This window comes from Eumetopias jubatus, unplaced genomic scaffold, assembly GCF_037043125.1.
Source record: "Eumetopias jubatus isolate StellerSeaLion01/CBP00866 unplaced genomic scaffold, mEumJub1_p1.0 scaffold_8, whole genome shotgun sequence".
NCBI classification, from domain to species: domain Eukaryota; kingdom Metazoa; phylum Chordata; class Mammalia; order Carnivora; family Otariidae; genus Eumetopias; species Eumetopias jubatus.
In genome coordinates, this window is record NW_028274814.1 from 4454776 (window position 1) to 4479000 (window position 24225).

Here is a 24225-nt window from a genome sequence, read left to right on the forward strand (position 1 = left end):
GATTTTAAAATTTAAAAAGAGTCATTAAGATATTACAAGGAGGGGCGCCTGGGTGGTGCAGTCGGTTACGCATCCAACTCTCAGTTTTGGCTCAGGTTTGATCTCAGGGTCGTGAGATAGAGCCCAGTGTGGGGTCCACGCTCAGCACAGAGTATGCTTGAGATTCTCTCTCCCTCTCCTTCCCACTTGTGTGCCAATGCTTTCTCTCTCTCAAATAAATAAATCTTTAAAAAAAAAAGATATTACAAGGAATGATGGTGTATGTTGTTGGAACCTCATATGCCCTTTGAGGACTTTTTTGTAGTTGTCTTACAGATGCTTTCACAAATCCACAAAGATGTTTTGTATATAATAGTACAGGTGTGATTTTTGTAGCATTCAGGGAGAAGAATAGGCATTTAGGTTGTCTGCAGGGGATTTTTTCCTATAAATTAGTGTCTGGTTAAATAAATTATGGTACATCCATACAGTGGAATACAATGCAGCTGCTGCAAAAATGGTAGTAGAAGTGTCAGTATAGAAAGATCTCCAGGATATATCTAGTGAACCAAAGCCCTAGGAATAAAGCTCTAGATGTTGCACAGTAGAATTCTGACTTTTAAATCCTATATGAATATATATATATTTGTTTTAATTAAAACAGAGTACTTATGAGGACTGGAATTTTCTGTTTTCATACCATTGGAATATTTTTCATCCTTGAACTTGAATTTTATATATTTTTAAAAGCCAGTTTAAATTTAATGAAATTTTTACCAAAATTCAGGGATGGTAGGGCTGAGTGAGAACAGATATTTTTATGGCAGCTGGTGGTATCACAAACTGGTAAAATCTTCCTGTGTGGTGACTAAACCAAAGCTTATTTCAAGTACCTGTTTTATGCCAGGCATTATACTAAACAGTTTTTGCACATTTATCTTACTTAAATCTCCAACCAACCCTATAAAGTAGATTATTTTTCTCATACTTTAGGAAACAGATTTAGAAGACTAAAGTGTCTTTCCAAGGAGTCACAGACTCTGAAGCCTATGCTGGGCTTTCAACCCAGTATGGGTTTTCAACCCCTATACTGGGCTCTGGAAATTCTTAAGGGGTTATCGAGACAAAAGACTGGATTTGAATGTGTCAGTTTTCATCAAATAAAAATGGAGAGGATACTCTGCCCTTCTTTGAAAAGATCATATTAGTTGATTTGTATGAAAGTGCTTTCCAGATTTATGAAGCATTCTATGAAAAGGTTAGAATAATTTTTTTTTATCCATAGCCTGCTTTCTTCATACAAATGTAAATGTTTTAGCCCTTTTTCTTTGAATCTCATCTGTAAAATGCAAACTTAAAGTAACAGCTTAGTCAATTTTTTGGAATTTTTTGTATAATTTAACTCAATTTTGGTGTAGTACATTTCTTAAATTGAGGAAATATACAGTGTATCTAACAAAACCTTGTTTCTACTTAAAATGTGCTTACCAGTAATTGTATTGTTAGCATCCTTTCAAGGCTACTAAAATCCTTCCAGTTTTGGGACACCTGGGTGGCTCAGTCAAGCATCTGCCTTTCGCTCAGGTCATGGTCCCAGGGTCCTGGGATCGAACCCCACATTGGGCTCCCTGCTTGGCGTGCTTCTCCCTCCCCCACTCCCCCTGCTTGTGTTCCCTCTCTCGCTCTCTCTCTGTCAAGTAAATAAAATCTTTAAAAAAAATAAAAAATAAAATCCAGTTTTAAAACAAATGAACAAAAACATCTTAATAAGGCTACATGTTCTGCTTGCTATTTTTTAAATACATAAACTTACCTATTTCTTCCTGTTTATAGGAACACCATCTTCAGCGGGCTATTTCAGCACAGCAGGTGTATGGCGAGAAGAGGGATAATATGGTCATACCAGTCCCAGAAGCAGAAAGTAATATTGCTTACTATGAGTCTATATATCCTGGGGAATTTAAGATGCCAAAGCAGCTCATTCACATACAGCGTAAGTAATTACTCTTTTAATTATTATATTTTCTGTAGCTATTTTCTGCTTAACTCTTGACACAGTTTTACCTGTTCAAGGCCATTTTCGGTACCCATTTCATTGACTAGCATCAGCTAGAGAGTTCTTAGAGCCCATTTTCAACTTTTAAAATTGAAATTTCTGCCTGACAAAAAAGATGGCATTTTCATCCTCAGTTTTTAGTTTCATCTCAACATGTGATCTTATACTACTTTAGACAAATAGGATAAAGAATACACCTGAGATGTAGAAGTGGTTTTCTTACTATTCAGAAATAGTGATAGGAATAGCCTTAAAGAACATCTTAGTAAAAGTTGGGAATCAGCAAACTTTTTCTAAAAAGGGTCAGATAGTGTATATCTTAGCTTTTTTGGGTCATTCAGTCTGTCACAATTCTTCAGCTATACTGTTGTTAACAGCAAAATTAGCAGTTGACAATATGTAAACAAATGAGCATGGCTATGTTTCAATAAAACTTTATTGAACAAAACAGATGGCAACCCAGTATTGGCCCATGGACCAATAGTTTGCCAACCTCTGGTCTGTGATCCTACTAACTTTTAGTGTTCTAGGTGGTAACTTGTTTCACTTGGTAGTGATGAGTTCTTCATTAGCAATGATCCTTTGATGGCTATCACATTTGACGGTGAATAGCTGAGAGCTTATAAACTTAAGAGAATACATTTCATTCACTCAATCCCCAAGTAGTTGACAACTTTCAAACGTAGTTGAAAGTTTACTAAGGTAAAATTGGTACAGCTTTCATTATTGTGTTGTTGACCTTTCTAAAGAGGGTTTTCTGGTGACCTGTCTAAACTTTTTTCAGGACCATATAAATCTGTGTTGTTTTTAGAAATTATTTAAAACTAATTAACTACTTTTCTCAATTTAACCTTTCCTCCATATGATCAAGTTTCTGTCATGGATTCTAAACATTTATTTTACTGTTTGTTAAATACGAAAATCCAGGACTAAAGATAGTGCCTGTATTGGCATTTGCTATTTTTAACTTAATGTTTTTTTCTCTTTAATTCTAACGTGCACCTTAATTTATTGATTTCCTTTAGAAAGAAGAATATTTCTTTCCAATTTCCTAAAGGTTACTTTGAAGTGAAATAAATAAGTGGCATGTGCTTTCTTGCCGACTCACATGTTTAATTACATATAAGACATAGACACAGACATCTTAAACAAATTTGACCAATACTAGAACATAAAAATTAGTTCTCTGAAAAATCATGGCAATTTGAAAGTTACAGATCATCATCAGATCCATATATGTAACTGTTTTCCACAGCCACAGGTTACATTATCTTACAAATGCATGCTTTTAGGTTAAAGCAGGATTAAGTAAGATAAAATTATATTAATCAATTTACATTATCATAACAGAAAAAAAATTTGGAATGCCTGTTTTACAAATAGACTGCTCATTGATGACCAGAACCCACAAAATACATTTTACTGGTAACTAGTGGATTAAATTATGGTCAGAAGAGTCCAGAGTTACAATATTTTAAAAGGAATTGACTTTGCTGATTTTGTAATCAAATAATAGCAATAAAATGGCAGCAGAATTGCAGCTTATTTGGGGAGAAAATTTTTTAATCAGTACAGATTTGAAGTGTGTTGTCTCTGGAAAGATATATACATTGGAATATTAATCAAGATAGCCTGCTAATTAGTATTAGCTGCCACTGAGTTTCTTTTAACATTTTGTTTTAAATAATTATAAATTCACAGGATAATATATGTAGCTTTGTACACCTCAGTCGAGATAAGTCAACTGTACTATCACCACAAGATTCCATGTTACTCCTTTATAGCCAAACCTAGCCCCTGGCAACCACTAATATGTTCTCCATTTCTATAATTATATTAGTTCATGATTATAACATAAACGGAATCATGCAGTGTATGTTGAGATTGGCTATTTTCACTCAGCATATCATCCTTGGAGTCCATCCAGCTTGTTTCATGTAATATAGATCATTCCTTCTTATTGGTGAGTAGTATTCCATATGTTTGTTTAACCATTGACCCAATGAAACACATTTCAGTAGTTTCCAGGTTTTGACTATTACAAATAAAGCCGCTATGAATATTCATCTGCAGGTTTTTGTGTGAACATGTTTTTATCTCTCCTGGAATAAACACCTATGAGTTCAGTTGCTCGGTCTGTTTTTAGTTTGACAAGAACTTCCACAGTATTTCCAAGAGTATCTGTGCTGTGTTACATTATCTCCAGCAGTATATGTGTCATCCAGTTTGTCCTGTATTCTTGTCGGTATTTGGGATTATCACTTTTCTACGTTCGCCATTCTAATAGGTATGCAGTGATCTCTCATTATACTTTAAATTTTATTTCTGTAAATGGCTAACATATTAAATATCTTTTCATGTGATTTGCCATCTATATATCCTCTTTGGTGAAATGATTGTGTATGTGTTTGCCTATTTTCTAATTCGATTGTTTTAACATTGAGTTTTAGGATTCTGTTTTATTTGTATATTCTAGACACAAAGTCTTTGTCATATATGTAATTTAGAAATATTTTCTCCCAGTATATAATTTGTCTTTTCATTCTCTAAACAGAGTCTGTCACAGAGCAAAAGCTTTTAATTTTGATGAGATCAAATTTAAATCAGTTTTCCTCTTGTGAATCATGATTTTGGTATCAACTCTAAGAACTCTGCCGTTTCCTGGGTCTGAATGAGTTTCTCCTATGTTCTGTTCTAGAAGTGTGCGGTTTCACATTTAAGTGTCTGATCAGTTTTTTGAGTGTGTGAGGTTTAGGTCAAGTGGTTTTTGTTCTGGTTTTGGTTTTTACCTCTGGGTGTGCAGTTGCTCCAGCATCATTTAATGAAACAGCCATCCCTCCTCCAATGAGTTGCTTTTGCTTCTTGGTCAGAAATTAACTGGACATATTGATATGGATCTGTTTCTGGTTCTATATTCTATTCCCTTGATTTCCGTTTAGTCCAAGATAGTAGCACTGTTTTGATTACTGCAACTTATAAAACCCTTAATATCACAGAGAGTCATTCCTTCTTTATTTTTCTTTTTCGAAATTGTATTGGGTATTCTAGGGCCTTTCCATATAAATATTACAATAAGCTTGTCTGTATCTACAAAGAAACTTGCCAAGATTTTGATAGGAATTAGATTAAACCTATAGATCACTTTAAGGAGAATTGACATCTTTACTATGTTGAGTCTTCAGTCCATGAACACAGTATGACTCTGCAAGTATTTAGGTCTTCTTTGATTTTTTTTTATTAACACTTTATAATTTTTATCATACAGATCCTGACCATGTTTCTTTAGATTTATCCCTGCGTGTTTTATTTTCTTTGGAGCAATTGAAAATGGTATTACATTTTTTATTTTGATTTCCACTTGTTCATTGTCAGTATACAGAAATGCAGGTAAAATTGTTTTTTTTCTTATGCCCTATGTCCTTAACTGAAATTGCTTTTTAGTTCTAGGAGATGTTTGCAGATTCTCTGAGATTTTCTACATAGAAAATCATGCTGAAGTCTGCAAATAGTTTTATTTTTCCTTTTCAATCTCTCTGTCTTTAATTTCTCTTTCTTCCATTATTATAGTGGCTAAAACTTTAGTACTGTGTTAAAATATTAAGTGGTGAGAGCAGACATCCTTGCCTAGTTCCTGGTCTTAGAAGGAAATAATTAAGTCTTTCATCATTATGTATTATATTACCTGTAGGTTTTTTTGTAGTTGTTTTTTAAGAGATTGTCATATATGTGATTTGGAAATCTTTTCTCCCAGTGTATAATGTGTCTTTTCATCCTCTTAACAGAGTCTTTCATAGTCTTTTTTGCTGAGATCCAGTTTACCAGTTTTCCTCTTATGGATCATGATTTTTATTCTTAATGTACTGAGAGTTTTTATCATGAATCAGTGTTCAGTGTTGTGAAATACTTTTTCTACATCAATGGATAGCATCATGTGATTTTTCTTCTTTAGCCTCTTGATATGATAAGTTACACTGGTTGATTTTCAAATATTGAACCAACCTCACATACCTGTAATAAATCTCACTTGACTGTAGTGTATTTTTTTTTATACCTTGTTGGGGAGGATTTTATTGGGGGTTTTGCACCTAGGTTCATGAGAGATTTTTTTGGCTGTGTATATGTGTATGTGCACGTGTGCATGCTCTGTCTTATTTGGTTTTGGTATCAGAGTGATAGTGGCTTCATAAAACAGGTTGGAAAGTGTTCTCTTATTCTGTTTTCTGGAAGAAATTATGTAAGATTTATGTTAATTCTTTAAAACTTGGTATTGCCTTTTAATACACTACACTAAATAAAATAATTAGAGTATAAATTTCTATAAAGTTAAAATTTTGTCTGCTAGGTGGTCTAGTAAATTACTTATGAAGGATATGTTACCTTGAATTATATATATGGACTGGTTCATTTTAGTTCCCCTAATTTCTATTGTGTAAATCTCTTAAGCTAATGTTACACAAACTCTTCTTGGGAGTTTTTAAAAGGTGATAACTAGTATTGTCTAAAAAAAGCAATGGTCAAACATGTTTGAGAATGATTACATATTATATTCCCCTACCTGCCCCCAGAGTCATAATGCGTATTTTCATATTTATAGGCTCTAGGAGTCTTGTGGCTAGGGGGAAAAAGAAAGGAAAGGCCAATTTTTTTTTAAGATTTTTATTTATTTATTTGACAGAGAGAGACACAGTGAGAGAGGGAACACAAGCAGGGGGAGTGGGAGAGGGAGAAGCAGGCTTCCTGCTGAGCAGGGAGCCCGATGCAGGGCTCGATCCTAGGACCCTGGGATCATGACCTGAGCCAAAGGCAGACGTTTAACAACTGAGCCACCCAGGCGCTGCAGGAAAGGCTAATTTTAACCCAGCATTTTCTAGTTGTATTTATTATATGTTCTCTGTTAACATTTTATTGAACATTAGTTTGGAAAAGTTCAACTCTGTCCTTATCTTCAGCTGGCTTAGGGAAGAGATCATAATTTTCTTCCTTTACTCCAATCAGAGCTTTTAAGGAAGAAACCCATATTATAACCATTATCCCCTTCTTTAGTGCCAGACTTTAGGTACCTTTTAAGCTATTTCACTGAGTGCTTGACACTCAGCATCTCCTAATCCAAAGGATCATGTAATGTTGTTTCTCTTTGCTGCTGATCTGTAAGGCTTCTAGAGTATACAGATGGGACTTTCCTATTTATATAAACTGGAAGAAAGGACAAAACAGTTCTGACCAGAATAGACAGGAACTATTCTTTCACCCCCTTCTTTTTGCCCTTGGGTCTCAAGGCTCTCCTATTAATCCTGAAAGGAAGCCTTTTTTTATTTTTTTTTTTTAAAGATCTTATTTATTTGACAGAGACATAGCGAGAGAGGGAACACAAGCAGGGGGAGTGGGAGAAGGAGATGCAGGCTTCCTGCTGAGCAGGGAGCCTGATGGTGGGGCTCGATCCCAGGACCCTGGGATCATGACCTGAGCCAAAGGCAGATGCTTAACGAATGAGCCACCCAGGTGCCCCGGAAGCCTTTTTTTAAAGGGTAATCTTGATGTACATTTATATATGTATATATGCCTGTGTGTGGAGATACATATATATACACGTTTGTGGAGATACATATATATACGTTTGTAACTCTGTCCACTGAAAGAGCTAAGAAGCAAGATTACTCGGTAGCAGTGAGCACACCTAGCACCTCTTCTCTAATCCATTCTCCATTAAATGGGTCCACAAATCTGTGGAGAAATGGCTGATTCCAGGGCTGTGGAAGGGTAGGTGCAAGATGAACCTGGAACCTCTTATTATGTCAGAAATTAAGCATTAAAAAAAAAAAATGACGGGCATATCACAAGGACACAGGAATTTCTTTCACTGGCTGGTTCTGGGACAATTTAAGCAATGGAATAATTAGACATAATGAATTGTGAAGCATTGAAAAATGTAGGAACTCAGGAGCCTGTACTGATAATAAAAAATGGTGACGAGTAGTCTCATGCTTCTGTAGTACAAAGCCAAAAGCTGAGTGGTACAATGTGAAGAGAGTACTGGAGTTGGAAGATCATTTTTGCCATTACTGTGACCAAGATTGAATCATGTAAGAATCATCAATGTGTTCTCAATATAAGAGAAAATTTTGATGAGGAACAGGATATTTACATGATCTTAAGCTCTCCCTGCCAACTGTTTATTAGTTACAAGGCGGAGGGACAAACAGTAGTTATGCAGTGAAACAATTGGGTAATTTCTTGACTGGTAATGAAAATTATCATCACTTATTAGGAACAGATGAACATTGTGTGTCTCTAGACGTGATACCGTGAGAAGGACTGAGAAAGTTGAGTATGCAGTATGCCATCTAAGAGTGCATAGTCTAATCATAATGGGAATAATAATAATAATAAATGTTCTGGGGAGAGGGCTGTATTCTTCAAAAACATCAGTATCTTAAAAGACAAAGAAAGGCTATAGAAATGTTCCAGGTTAAAGGAGGCCAGAGAGACAATAACAAAAATAATACTTGATCCTAGACTGGTCTTGTGCTGGAGGGGGGGTAGGTTATGAATTACTGGGTCAGCTGATAAAATTGGAATGTAGGCAGGAGATTAAATTGTTTTATGAGTGTAAATTTATGAAGTTGATGACTGTACTGTGATTATATGAAAGAATCTAAGGAAATACACTCTGAAGTATTTAGCAGTAAGGAACCATTATGAATGTAATTTATCCTCCAGTGCCTCAAAAAATAAAGTGTAAGTGTACATAGAAGCTAGAGATATAAAACAGAACACATGCAGATGATAAAACAAAATTTAACAGTAGGTGATTCTGGGTAAAGGATATGCAGGTGTTCCTTGTACTATTTTCTTGTGGGTTTTTTTTTTTTAAGATTTTACTTATTTATTTGAGAGACAGAGACCAAGAGCGCTTGCGAGAGAGAGAGAGAGAGAGAGAGCAAGCGCAAGCACGTGGAGGGGCAGAAGGAGAGGGAGAAGCAGGCTCCCAGTTGAGTGGGGAGCCCAGTGCAGGGCTCCATCCCAAAACCCTAGGATCATGACCTCAGCCGAAGGCAGACCTGTAACTGACTGAGCCACCCAGGTGCCCCTAGACTGTTTTCATTTTGCAATTTTTATAAGTGTGAATTTCTAAGTAGGAAGGTTTTTTTTTTTAATAGATCTTTGTAGAACCTACTTTTAAAATCACCTCTTAGAATAGAGATATCCTGTCTTTATGCCCTGATTCTGAAAGATTGCATTTCCTCCTTCCCTTTGCCTACCTCCATATCCACCTACAACATCCAGTCTTCCGCCATTATTCTTCTGGTACTACTCTCATGTAAAATCCATAGCATCATCCACAGAATTTTATCAAAAAGGATTTTGTATCTGTGATTTCAAATCTGAGATTCTCCATTCTCCTCAAGTACATTCTAAAAGTGACTCAAAGCTCTCAGTTACTTATGAATATAAAGAAGTTGAAGACTTCAATGATCTAGCTAGCCAGTGATAGCTTTGTCTCCTTAGGTCTAAGGCAAATGTGTCAAATACCTACCACACTATAGTAAATATCACTATTAACAACATTTTCTGCTGCTCAGAATTTGTTTCAAGAACTTTACAAGTAGATATTACCAATCATTGAGGGCTATGGTTGAGTTGAAACCCACTTACCATTCCTGGGCTGAGAAATTTCTCCTTGCCTAGTATAATGTGCCTTCTTTTCAATCAGGGATTACATTCTGTTTCTAATCCACAATTTGTCCCATTTCAGGGCCCAAATATCCTTTCACTATTGGTGTTATAGACATACATACTTAGTCTGAGCTACATATGGCATTTGTTACATAAATATTTATATACATTTCATCTGTGTTACTTGACTCTAAGCATAAGGGCGAGGACTGTTGTGTACTACTTTGTATCTTCTTTAAAAATAATCAATTTAGGGACGCCTGGGTGGCTCAGACGGTTAAGCATCTGCCTTAGGCTCAGGTCATGATCCCAGGGTCCTGGGATCGAGCCCCGCATCAGGCTCCCTGCTCAGCAAAGAGTCTGCTTCTCCCTCTCTCTCTCTGCTGTTCCCCCTGCTTGTGCTCTCTCCATCTCTCTGTCAAGTAAATAAAATCTTTAAAAATAAATAAATAAACTTACATGTATGTACTATTGTGTTCTTTTTGCTTGGATTTATTTTCTACTGCATTTTCTCTTCCATCTGTATATTTTGTTTAACCATACACATATCTGGGTTTATCCCTATCAAAATATTTTAAAATGAGTTAGCCTCTGTAATATGGCTCCTGTTCTTAAACAATTATTGGCTAGCTAGGTCTCATTTTAATTGACAGAGCTGAATTACAAGGTGCAATCCACTTGCCTATTTCTCTGTAAACCCTGTTTTCTACTTTGAACACACTCAATAACATGGCCCAGAAAATTTGAAGATTCTCCTCTTTCTAGGACCATGATAACTATGTTAAATCTTTATCAGCTGCAGTTGAGCTGTCATTTGGAAGCGGCAGGTTGGGCTGAAGCTAAATTGCATTTTAATCATTGGCTCTGGTTTTTTGGTCAAATGAAATCCTAAAGTGAATTTTTACATGTTAGCATTTTTCTAGGGCTTTAGTGTTTTTATGTCTGAACAAGATTTGGTTCTTCTTGTATTTTAAGATCTTGCATGTGTTTGCACCATCTGTAGAAGGAAAGCTTCTTGCAGAGGCGAGAGCATTCTGACCCTCAGATACTTGTTAACTTTCCGTGGAAAAGACACTGAGCTCCCTAACCTAGGGATCTTCCTTTCCAGTCTTGACTGCCTGCCCCAGTATGTTGGATGTGACTTGTCATTCATGATATAATATATGTCAAATATAGTTTGGTAGTGCAAACGTAAGGTGATGTTAGGTGAGCTTGTTTCGTTTTTGTAAATAAGTTTTGTAAGTATGATTTGATCTGAGAAATTTTATAGTGGAAGATGCCAAGTGATATATAAATAAGACCCTAAACATATATAAAATACGCCCTTAAGAAGCAGAACAATGCTAGTTGGTCCCTGTCAGTTTGGCTTTCTGGATTATCAGGATCACCACTCTATTAAAGAGTTCTGTTAAAGAACTTTAAATGATGACAGAAATATTTTATTATTTGTGCTTTCTGGTACAGCACTAGCCACATGTAGCTATTTATTTATTTATTTTATTTATTTATTTTTTAAAGATTTTATTTATTTGACAGAGAGAGACACAGAGAGAGAGGGAACACAAGCAGGGGGAGTGGGAGAGGGAGAAGCAGGCTTCCTGCCAAGCAGGGAGCCCGACGCGGGGCTTGATCCCAGGACCCCGGGATCATGACCCAAGCTGAAGGCAGACGCTTAATGACTGAGCCACCCAGGCGCCCCGCCACATATAGCTATTTAATACTTGAAATGTGGCTAATGTGACTGAGGTACTAAATTTTTAATTTAATTGATTTGAATTAGCTAATGATTATCCTATTGAACAATGCAGATATGAATTGTTTTGGTTAGGGACCCAAGAAAACAAGTGTTTTAATCTAACAGACAGTGTTTAATCTACTCCAGGATCTGCAAAAGTTCTGTTTACATCAAAATAACAAACAGAAATAGATCATGGAAAGTCATTGGAGGGCCTCTGGGTGTAAGAAACAGGGGTGCAGAGGTGTTAACATATAGAGATTTTTATGAAGGAATCTAAATATTTTAATTAGGAATATTACAGAAGTGTAAAATAGGTCAAAACAGAAAACAAACAATGATATAATATGTTCAATTCTACAAATATTTATTGGATTCCTGTAGGCAAGATACTATGTTAAACTTGAAGCAGGGAGGGAGGATGGGGTAGCCAAAGGGTACCCTCTTGTACCTATCACAGATATCACTAATGGATAACTACATATTTTTTCAGGGTTTTTTTCCCCCACTTTAATCAAGGCAGTATCAGAATGCTTTTCAGTAGAGTACTGCAAACAGTTGGCATACAAGATGAACATGTTTACTGTCTTTGCCGAGGTAAATAAGTCACAGTGCCTCCTCTCAAGGAGCTCAGTCATATCCTAATATTTATCAAGTAGATTATAAAGTATGTGTAGAAAATAGTACAAGAGAAGGTCATTGATTTAGAACTGGAATTTTTAACCTTGGTGCCACAGCTTTTAGAGATATTTGAATTCCTTTTAATTTGTGCAGAATGTTATATGTTCACACAGTCTGTTTTTCTGGGAAAGGGTTCATAGCATCAATAAAAGATAAAAGTGGCTGGGAACCACTTACTAGTTGGGCAATCAGGAAGGAATTCCACAGGACTTGAAATCAGGTTGTTTGCAGTCATTTGTTAGGTGGGCAGGCAGAAAACAGCTAATGTAAAGGCCTCAAGACATGAAATAGCACGCTGTATGAAATAGGTGAAATTTGAGGGGCACCTGACTGGCTCAGTTGGTAGAGCACACAACTCTTGATCCTCGGGGTTGTGAGTTCGAGCCCCATGCTGGTGGGGAGATTACTTAAAATATATATATATATATGTATATGAAATTTGATAATGCTACATCATAAAGTACTGATGAGACTGGAGAGGCTAAGTCAAAAAAAGACCTCATACAGTCCTAAGGATTTGGATTCTGAGGTGATAGGAAATTAAGAGTTATTAAGCAAGGGAAAGGTGTGAGACATTTTGATATCAAGTTATTTAATAGTTTACTTATATTATTGTTAGCCTAGTTTAATTTTGACACGTAATTGAATGACATTTGATGATGTGGTTCTTGGCATTTTTTTCAAATCTTAACAAATATACGAAATACATCACATTTCTGTCACCATGACAATGATTGTCATGAGGAAACAAGCCTCCTTAGCAGAAGCGCACTCATTGAGTGATAGCTATTACTGTTATTGGCAGTGGCTTCTTTTTTTTTTTGTTAAGGATAGTTCTTCCTTTTCTTTAAAGATTTTTATTTATTCATTTTGAGAGAGAGAGAATGAGAGAGAGCACATGAGATGGGGGGAGGGTCAGAGGGAGAAGCAGACTCCCCGTCGAGCAGGGAGCCCGATGCCGGACTCGATCCAGGGACTCCAGGATCATGACCTGAGCCGAAGGCAGCTGCCCAACCAACTGAGCCACCCAGGCGCCCTTGGCAGTGGCTTCTAACACTTCAGCTTTAAATACCACTCCCTAAGCATTTGGTAAAGTAGTTACATAATCTATTAAGTAGGATTTCTTCTAGAAACAATCTTATTTAAAGACCTTTTATATTATATCAAACCATATGAAACTGCTGATATTTTATCATTTTTAGCTATAAGATTTACGTAGAGTTGAATCCAATACATTTAATAATCTCTTTATGTTCTTAATAATGGGCTTCTAGTTTACTTTTGAGGTGGGGGAAGGGGTCACATCCATTGTCTTTTATGACTTATGTGTGTGTCTATATTAACAGTAACTTTAAGTGTGGGAAGCATAAATTTCTTATTTCTTTAGAAAATCTAGATTTTGTTTCTATCCAGACATCTGTTGAGAAGTTTTTGTCAGTGGATTCACATAGTAAATGATTGCTTATGGTTTCTTCTGTCAGCTTTTAGTTTGGACGCTGAACAGCCTGATTATGATTTGGATTCTGAAGATGAAGTATTTGTGAATAAACTAAAAAAGAAAATGGACATCTGCCCATTGCAATTTGAGGAGATGATTGACCGTCTAGAAAAAGGCAGTGGTCAGCAGGTACAACTTCACTGTATATATAATAAGTATATGTTTCCATATATATGTATATGGAAACAGGATAATATTGGGGTGAGGGTAAGTGAGCAGTCTCTGGAATTAACAAGCATGAATTCACATCCCATCTCTGCCCAGTACTAACCTGTATAATCTTGAGCGATACGTTTTTTAAAAAAAAGGTCTCTGTGCCTCGGTTTCCCCTTCTGTAAAATAGAGATGATGAACATGATAAGATTGTTGTGAAAATTAACTAAACTCATGTATATAAAGCGTCAGTGACTGACATGTATAAGGCACTCCACGTTTGCTATTATTAATACTGTTGTTATTTTGATTATTGTCATTAAAGTTAGAAGGACTTTTGAACCTTATATATGTATTATATGAAAATGACATAATGATTTTACATTTAGCCAGTCAGTCTGCAGGAAGCCAAGCTACTGCTAAAAGAAGACGATGAATTAATTAGAGAAGTTTATGAATACTGGATTAAAAAGAGAAAAAACTGTCGAGGGCCATCTCTTATCCCATCAGTAAAACAAGAGAAGAGAGATGGTTCCAGCACAAATGATCCTTATGTGGCTTTTAGAAGACGTACTGAAAAAATGCAGACTCGAAAAGTAAGTGAATTTGGAAAACTTTTTTTGCAATTTTTTTTAATATAAGAATTATTTATACTTATGACATATCTCTGCATCGGAAGGCTGTATTTTAATTTGTATTTAAATAGACTTTCTGTGCAAAATAATGAAAAATACTAATTTAAAACGAATCAACCTTAGGATTCATTACACAACTATTAATGATATATTTTAATGTTAAACTATTTAAAAATCACATATAAAATTGATTTCCTGGTGATCCATATTCCCTTTCAGTGTCTTTAAATTCTAACCAGCCCTTCAAATGTATGTATTCTTATATATTAGTAGCTGTGTTCAGAATGCCACTAGTTAGAAATGTTATTGACATTAAAAAAGCAACTTCGTATTTGCAGAATCGCAAAAATGATGAAGCCTCTTATGAAAAAATGCTTAAACTGCGTCGAGATCTGAGTCGGGCTGTTACTATTCTAGAGATGATAAAAAGAAGAGAAAAGAGTAAAAGGGAGCTATTGCACTTAACACTGGAAATTATGGAAAAGAGGTAAAGTATACTTTAATAGGATCAGGAAGTATCGTGCCATTAGCATTTTGTGTATTGAAGTATGGTACCTAAGCAATTAACCTTGGAAATACCTTCCTTTAATAATAAGTAGAAACTATTAAATGTGTGATATGATATATTTTGCATAATTTTACATGTGTTTCTCTATTTTCTTTAAAAGTGACTAGGTTCAGTAAAATTAAAATATGGCAGGTATAATCTTATTCTTTTGTCCTTATTTGAGTTGAGTGCAAGGCTGGGAAGGAGAGAACATTTGTCAATTCTAAAGTTTTTAATTTACTCACTAGATGGCACTGATTTTTTTTTTTTTTAAATACATACTGTGTTTTTTAACAGAGAAGTATAAAGAAGGGAGGGGAAAAGTCCCATAATCTTAACACTCAACCATTTGGCAAGGTACACAGTGACAACTTTAAGCCTCACTCTCCTGTTTCCTAGTCAGTATCTCCAAAGAAAACCACTATTAAATTTCTCATAATTCATTTCAGGAAAATTAGTTTTATAACACAGACAATTCAAATTAGCAGAAAGTTCCTCAGCACCATTGTAGGCATTAATTTCAACATCTCCACCAAATCTTTCACCAAAATTGGCGAGTTAAAATTCGAACCTTTATTTTTTTTACCACAATCATGTATTTATGGTGCAAAGATAAAGCTATAAGCCAAAAACTAAATGGAAGAAACAGAAGGAATTATGTACTCTTTATTTTTAATAAGCATTCAGCAAATTATCAGAGTTTAATCTTACCGTAAGTCTACTCAGTGTTTATAATCGTATCTCAGATATTAATAGTCCTAGGTATTTACAGCACTAACTTTAACTTTTGCAGCTTTCTTTTTTATAATTTCAGGTATAATTTGGGTGACTACAATGGAGAGATCGTGTCCGAGGTTATGGCACAGAGACAGCCAATGAAACCTACTTATGCCATCCCCATCATCCCTATTACTAATAGCAGTCAATTTAAACATCAGGAAGCAATGGATGTGAAGGAGTTCAAAGCAAATAAGGTGGTAAACATTTTTGTGATAACAGTAGCTGATAACAGAATGGCGTTTTATCAGTAGAGTGAAAGAAAAATACATATAAACCCTACCGTGAAATATGCTGCAAAGTCAGCTTTTGATTCAAGACTGACCTCGAATACTGTTGTTGATGCAACGGTAGGAATTATAAAGGGAGATACCATATAGATGAACTTTTTAATAACTTACTTTTTCCAAAAAGAACCATAATGCCATAAACTACCTAAAACTTGATACAAGTATTTAGCATATGTACACAACCATAATACTGCCGTGATCTTTTTCTTCCCAACAAGTATCATTTTTGCCTCTAACCTTTCTTGCATCTTGCATACTTCATACTGCTCCTAGCTTTTGCTCTCACCTGCGTACGTATTTCCAACATGCACTGTGTTCGTCAGCTCAGTCACTCCTGCTTCTGTATTTTATCCTTGTGTTGTCCCTGTTTCATGATTTCATCTCTTTATCACCTAAAACTGCCCAGATTCACTCCAGAAAGCCTTTATTGTTTAGCTACCAAATCCTTACTATTACTTTTGTAACACCTCCACAGAAAAGTTATGAGGTTTGCTTTGTGTATATGTAAAATTGTTTGCATTATTATCTTCCCAAAATTGATTTGGTAACTCTTTAGAATAAATACTAGATCCCCCCTTTTTTTTTATTCTCTTCTAGAATTTTTTTTTTTTTAAAGATTTTATTTATTTATTTGAGAGAGAGAGAGCACATGAGAGAGGGGAGGGTCAGAGGGAGAAGCAGACTCCCTGCCAAGCAGGGAACCCGATGCGGGACTCGATCCCGGGACTCCAGGATCATGACCTGAGCTGAAGGCAGTCGCTTAACCAACTGAGCCACCCAGGCGCCCCTCTCTTCTAGAATTTTGATAGAAAATTGAGAAAAAGGTACAGGAGCTAATGGTAAATACTAACTGCCGTTACAGGCTTTCAGAAGCTGAAGAACTTCTGTTCTCTTCTTTTACTTTAACTGAAACAAAATCTTTCATGAGATTATGTTTAGGTTGTAGGAACATTATCCCTGTTTCACAGAGACCAACCTGTAAGACTTTACAATATAAGATGACAAAACATCAGCATCTTATATAGCTCTTCCGAGTATGAATGACTTCGTTCTAGCTCTAAACTTCTTATTAAAACTTACCACAAACTACAGGCTTGTTGAACATGGTTTCTAGTGTTTGACTAATAATATGACTTTATTGCAGCAAGATAAAGCCGATCTTACCCGACCTAAACGTAAATATGAAAAGAAGCCCAAAGTCTTACCATCGTCTGCTGCTACAGCCCCTCAGCAGACGAGTCCTGCTGCACTGCCAGTCTTTAATGCTAAAGATTTAAATCAGTATGACTTTCCCAGCTCGGATGAAGAACCTCTCTCCCAGGTAAAGATACAAATTTCTCTATGAGTATAGAGGAGAAATGGAGGAAGTCACATGTTTTGACTCACTTCATTTTATTTTAAAGGTTTTGTCTGGCTCTTCGGAAGCTGAAGAAGAAAATGATCCTGATGGTCCTTTTGCTTTCCGTAGGAAAGCAGGCTGTCAGTACTATGCTGTAAGTTTCAGGTTCTCTTTTTAAATAACAAACTTCACCTTTAACTGACAAAATAAAATAATTTGGATTTTTTTTTTTTTTTAGCCTCACTTAGACCAAACTGGCAACTGGCCTTGGACTAGTCCTAAAGATGGAGGATTAGGGGATGTACGATATAGATACTGCTTAACTACCCTCACCGTACCCCAAAGGTGTATTGGATTTGCACGAAGACGGGTTGGGCGCGGCGGAAGGTAAGTGTTTCTGTGTTCCTAGCATAGGGACAGTAGGGTAATGAAATCTAGAGCTTAAAGAGAGGGAATCCTTCTAAATAGCTTATTTGTTCCTATTTTCTGTTCCTAACTGATTTTTGATGAAAATAGTTAAACTGCAAAAAGTTGTTTCAGAAGTTCTGGGAGTGGGGTGCCTAGGTGGCTCAGTTGTTAAGCGTCTGCCTTCGGCTCAGGTCATGATCCCGGGGTCCTGGGATCGAGCCCCACATCGGGCTCCCTGCTCAGCGGGAAGCCTGCTTCTCCCTCTCCCACTCCCCCTGCTTGTGTTCCCTCTCTCGCTGTCTCTCTCTCTCTGTCAAATAAATAAATAAAGTCTTAAAAAAAAACAGTTCTGGGAGATGTTAGGAGAAAGGATTGAATAAGCTAAGAAATGTCATGTAACTAGTACACTAAGTTGTTTAATTCCTCAGTGAAAAGGCTCCAGAAGGGGCACCTGGGTGGTTCAGTTGGTTGAGCATCCAACTCTTGATTTCAGCTCAGGTCATAATCTCTGGGTCGTGAGATTGAACCCTGCATCACACTCCGCACTCGGGGCTCAGCACGGAGTCTGCTTTAGATACTCTGCCTCTCCCTCTCCCTTTGCCCCTCCCCCCACATGCTGTCTCTCTCTCTCTCTCTCTCTCTCTTTCTCTCTTTCTCTCAAATACATAAATAAAATCTTAAAAAAAAAAAAAAAAGGCTCCAGGATCCATGCATGACCTGCCCTGACATCCCAGTTTTTCAGGATCTAATTACTGTTCTTCTTTTGTTTAAACATGATAGAACCCCTGTACACTCTAGATGCCTTTATGTGAGAATTTGTGGGGGAGGCAGGAAGGAATTACAGAACACATAAAAGTGAAGAAAAAGAAAGATATTCCCATGTAGGTGGAAAAAAAAAAATAAAAGGCAGAACATAATATCAGGGTGCTTTCAGGAAGAAACCTAAGGATGTAATTTATAGTGAATTATGGCTTATACCTGTTTCTTTCATTTTTCAAATCTTAATTGCAGTTTTTAATCACTTAAACATTAGTTTAGAATTGTCTGGGCATGAAATATATTTTATTTAGTGCCTTTCCCCCCATCATTATGTTGACATCAATAGTGGTGAAAATTCTGTATGTTGGCTATATTTTATTCTATACTAACGTAGTCAATGTTAGTATTTTAAGATGGAAACATTTATAAAGTTTATATAAATAACACATATCCTCTAGAGTAGTGGATCTCAAATATTTTGTCAATAAGAAATTTTAATCGTATAAAATAACCCAAAGCTCGCATACTTTTTACTGCTTTTCTCCTACCTCCCCCACCCCTGCAAAAAAAAAAAAAAAGAATGAAGTTTTTGCTTAATAGAGAACAGATATTTTATGAAGTGTTTTGGTGCTTTGTAATGGAAATAAAAATCTTTGGTTGAAAAGCAGTTTGGAAAGAAAAATAGTCTCATGTTTTATCAGTAACTTCTGCTGGTAGACCAACTCATAGAACTGTTAGTAGGCCATTGCTGATGTAAAATGAATAGTGTACCTAATTCTTTAAGGTGGATTACTCTCTTTAATCAGATTGTTATAAAGTAAAAGAACTTTTATCAGAAATTGAAAATTTACCCACAAAATTTGAGAACTTAGCTTACAGGGCCAAATACTGAAATAATCAAATTTATAGCTTTTAAATATTTAGTATGAGATGGCTTTGGGGGAATTGGGAGGGTCTTTCTTTATAATTTTTGAATAGCTATTTTACATATATGTTCCCTGCCTTATTTTTAATAGGGTCTTACTGGACAGAGCTCACTCAGACTATGACAGTATGTTTCAACATCTGGATTTGGAAATGCTTTCCTCTCCACAACATTCTCCAGTCAATCAGTTTGCCAATACCTCAGAAACAAATACCTCGGACAAATCTTTCTCTAAAGACCTCAGTCAGATACTAGTCAATATCAAATCATGTAGATGGCGGCATTTTAGGCCTCGGACACCATCCCTACATGACAGTGACAATGATGAACTCTCCTGTAGGAAATTATATAGGAGTTTAAATCGAACAGGAACAGCACAACCCGGGACCCAGACATGCAGTACCTCCACGCAAAGTAAAAGTAGCAGTGGTTCAGCACATTTTGGTATGTTTATTTGTTATGATGTACATTTCTGTAGAAATGTCAGGTTCATCCATTTTCTGAATGTGGTGTATTATATTTAAGGCCAAAAGTCCTTTTCTCTCAAACTAATGAGAAAAAAAGGACCGAGGTTAAATATTTGAATTCTCTTTGTACATGTGTTTTCACTTAAACACACCCACATGCAAAGGTGTTTATTACTACTTAATGTATGACATTTGTTTCCTGGATATACTCTGTGAACCCACAGTTCACAATTCAGCAATTATATTTTCAAAGAATATGAAAAGAAAATGGGCCATTAATTGTTACTATTTTATGCTTGGATACTTCTCTAGTCTTTTATTTAAACTGTTTAAAAGTAGACCAGCAGGTCAGTAGATATGCAAAAGTCTTATCTACTGACAGTAATGCAGAATAATTTATAAGAGAAACTAATTTTTCAGAGAACAATACTTAAAGGGTTATTTTAATTTTATAGGATCATTATAATTTTGGAAACATTTCCAGATAACATCTACTTTAGCATTATGGCTATATTGTGAAATGTGTCTAAAATAAATGCTGTCTTTAAATATTCCTAAAATTTTAGCTTTCTATTTTAAAGCATAAATCTGTGTTATTTGAGGCATGTAAGTTATAGAAATTCACTGTTAAAATTATGTTACCACAGATTTTTGTAAAGGTAATTTAAATACAGATTTTGAAGTGACTGTAGAGATATTTATTGTGTCGCCCTAGTTATCTGGTAAGACTACAGTTAAATCTTCTAATAAATATGAAAATGTGCTGCTTATTCTTAAAGATCTCCAGAAAAGGTTCCATAAACTAATTTACTTTGTGTCTGGAAAACAAGTACTTCTATGAAATGGAAGTCTTTAGCTCATAAGAAAAATAATCACATTTCAGAAGTCAACTAGAAGATAATCTAAATTATTCTGAGTCCTAACGGATTAGTATAGTCCCATTAATTTCAGAGTATATACTATGGAGAGTCCGTTTCTCTCAGCTATTACAGTCTTAAAAATCAAAATAAAGAACTTTTCAATATGAAAGAGGACTTACATAGTGTGCGAGTATAGGGATTTTAGAAGTATAAACTTGTAATATATTTCCCCTGATAGATATTTAAGCTGTATAAATTCCTTGAGACTTCTTGTAGAAAACTGGCATGTTTCATCAGTCCCCATCTTCTCGCCCCTTAAAGTAGAGAACTTGCGGGATGCCTGGCGGCTCAGTCAGTGGAGCATGAGACTCTTGATCTCTGGGTTGTGAGTTCAAGCCCCACGCTTCATGTAGAGATTACTTAAAAAAGTAAAATCTTAAAAAAAAAAAAAATAGAGAAGTTGAATTGTCTATCTTGTAATGATCTTTATATAAATTGTTTTGCCATACTACATAAGTAAGCATTGATATTATGAAACTTGACTTGTGTTTGCCAAAGAATATTGAAGAGTGAACATTGAACAAGTAGTATTACCAAAAGTTTAGCTGAAAAACAATTTTTAGTAACTGTGATTGTCTTTTTAATCATGTCCTCTTCCATATAATGTGATACAACCTTTAAAGAATGGGTTTATCAAATTTTTTGTTGCACATAATTGTTTTCAATTTTCCCTTAATTTTTACTAGATCTTTTGTATACTTAGAGAATAGATGCCTACAGATTGCTGTTGGGTAATGCTTTATTCTTTCCTGTTTGTGAATATTCCAAAAACCTAAAGCTTTTCTCTTTATGCTCTACAAAGTATATTATAATAGAGTCCTATCATATGTACATTTAACTTAAGTGAATTCAACTATAGGCCCCTGGAGAAAAAAATAAAATTTTAACAGTTCAGAAGTTACACAGGATTCTAATACAATTCTACTGCAAGAATATATTGTCCAGAGTGGGCCACTCTGGGAATGGCAGAAGTGAAATCTGTTACTGTTGCTCTCCGAGTATCTGTGCTTCCATTGTCTCACATTGAGGTTAAGCATCTCACCTCCATCAGTGTAATTTTAATTTTAAAGATAAATTTTTCCGTATAGCATGGCCCCCAAATACAAGCCTAACTATGTCATCTGGTACTCAGCCACAGAACCTGATCTAGTCTGATGCCAGAGGAAAAACTGTCTTTGCTGTGCTTATTAAAAGAGATACATCCATCATGGGAGACTCTAAAGGAATTTTCAAGGCTTAATTTTTACTATACTGATTTCAGAACTTAGCCACTATGATATATGAGCCAATTGATATATACTTACTTGTCTGCTTCTTAAGCCAAATACTTTGATTTAGCCTTTTTTTATTAGTCTGTCATTATTTTAAATATTTACACATATGCTGTGGCATAGTGATGCCCTCTGGACTGATTTTCCTTTTTCTAACTATCACCTATAAGAGCCTATTTATTCTCATTTTCAAATAGGAAATTCTAAATGAGGATATCAGGAGCCCATTATTTTTAGTAAAGGGCATCATGAGCTTTAACATACCAACTTTTGTAGCTTCTGCTGCTTGGAATTTTTTTGCTTGCTTCCCAGTCTTGGCCATTTTGCATAGTTGTGTGGCCAGATGGCTAATAACCTGGTTAGGTGCTAGAGTGCTTGATCCTCTGGATAACACACAGCAAAATGACACAATGTTGAGGAACTTGGGAAGACTTAAATATATGTGTGTTTAGAATTTCTAGGACTAGATTTTAGTACATATGAATCAATTCTGCATTTTTAATAATTGAGTTAATATGTGATTTGGACAGTTTCCAAATACAGTCTACTATTTTTTTTTTTTTTAATCTATAGAAGCACCTTTGAAAATTTAGTGTTTGTTCAGTGACTATTCATTTGCATGTGTTTGAGTTTGGGGGATATGACATGTCAGAATTAATACCTTTTTCATAATTAGAAAGAACTCTATCATTTAGAAAGACTGTAAATAGAAAAGTGATTTTTAAACCACCATTATATGTTCAGGATTTGAATTCCCAGTTCCCACTGAAATTTCATCAGCTTTCTAAATAATTTTCCTAAGCTCACATGTCTCTACCAAAGATTTGGTTTATTTTCGTAAATTAATAGGATATATGTAGCTAGAATAATATGTTCTTAAGTCTCAGGATCTGTAGCTTACTTAAATTAGTACATTTTACTTCATAAAATTTGTAGCATACACTTTTCAAAGGAACTCTAGATTCAAGCATTGGATATTTTCATGGTTAGATTTTTTAAATCTGTTGGGCCTTAATCCTTATCCAAGTGTGTTTCACAATTCAAAATTATATCCTTAGCAGGGTGTGAAGTAGCACCCATAGTAGTAGAATTAATAGTTCTGTAGTTGTGTGCTGAAGTGCAAGATGATTTACAATAAGTGGAAGATTGGATCACAGATAATCTCATGTTCAAGTAATTTGCAGCCAAATGAATTCAGGTTCATTCATGTTTGGCCATCCAAGGAAATACACCATATTTTTCTTTTCAGATTGGATTTCTGGGTGGCTGACAAGTACTTATGAACCTCAAAACTATCATTCAAGCTTCCTGGTTAGGGGATCATACTTTAATACTCTCTGAAGTCATTTTATTTTATGTTTCTTTAAAGTAACCTTTTCCCATATTAAAATAATATTCTGCCTGTGTACTGCTCAAAGATATTTCTAATCAAGGGTTATCTTTTAAAATAGGTGTTTGGGTTTATTGGGGTTTTTTGTTTTTTGTTTTGGTTTTGGGTTTTTGCCTTTTTTTTTTTAACTAACAAAACGATGTACATTTTGGTAATCTTCCCTCTATCTTCTCAAACTGGATTTTCAAAATAATTTTTTCCTAAGTACCTGTCACCCTCACCTACTCCCACATCTTTGATCATTTCCGTTGGTCTGCTCCAGCTGCGGGAATGTGACTTAGAGGGCAACAGCCTCAACTATTCCAGGTGTTGGGGTGCCGCACAGTAGTTTCCTGTCCAAGTGGATGGGTAACATCTTAGACTGTAGCATCTAAATTTCTACTCCAGAGAATTGTTAGCAACTACCAAAAAATGGTAGTTTCTGACCTTTGTCTAAACTGCTTAGGGAGGGCAGATTCAACAGTTTTATAGACCAGGTTATTCTAGAGTTGGGAATCTTGCTTAAAAGTTTGTCCATCTACGAACAAAAGCTGCCTCCTTAAATTTATAGGTTCCTCTTTCGCCCTTAGAAACATACTGAATAAGTTTTCTTGCTTTCCAACATCATAGTGTCCTTCAAATATGTGAAGTCCTGTTATGCTCCTTCCCTAGTCTCAGCTTTTAGTCATGTCCCTCGCGTGACTCCTCTCCCATACCTAGATTCCTGTCAGGTGCTGTATAT

At 35.6% G+C, this 24225-nt stretch overlaps 1 protein-coding gene across 3 annotated transcripts in view; it reads left to right on the top strand.

Moving 5' to 3' along the window:
• Positions 1-24225, top strand: part of EPC1 (enhancer of polycomb 1) — a 94253-nt gene that overhangs the window by 61889 nt on the left and 8139 nt on the right. For all 3 annotated transcript variants that reach the window (XM_028120869.2, XM_028120867.2, XM_028120868.2), the window contains exons 2-10: positions 1813-1972; positions 13607-13752; positions 14166-14372; positions 14750-14898; positions 15773-15932; positions 17170-17346; positions 17429-17518; positions 17603-17751; positions 19548-19900. In XM_028120869.2, the coding sequence (XP_027976670.1) occupies positions 1873-1972; positions 13607-13752; positions 14166-14372; positions 14750-14898; positions 15773-15932; positions 17170-17346; positions 17429-17518; positions 17603-17751; positions 19548-19900 (1531 nt within the window). In that variant the 5' untranslated portion in view covers positions 1813-1872. The remainder of the gene's footprint in view (positions 1-1812; positions 1973-13606; positions 13753-14165; positions 14373-14749; positions 14899-15772; positions 15933-17169; positions 17347-17428; positions 17519-17602; positions 17752-19547; positions 19901-24225) is intronic.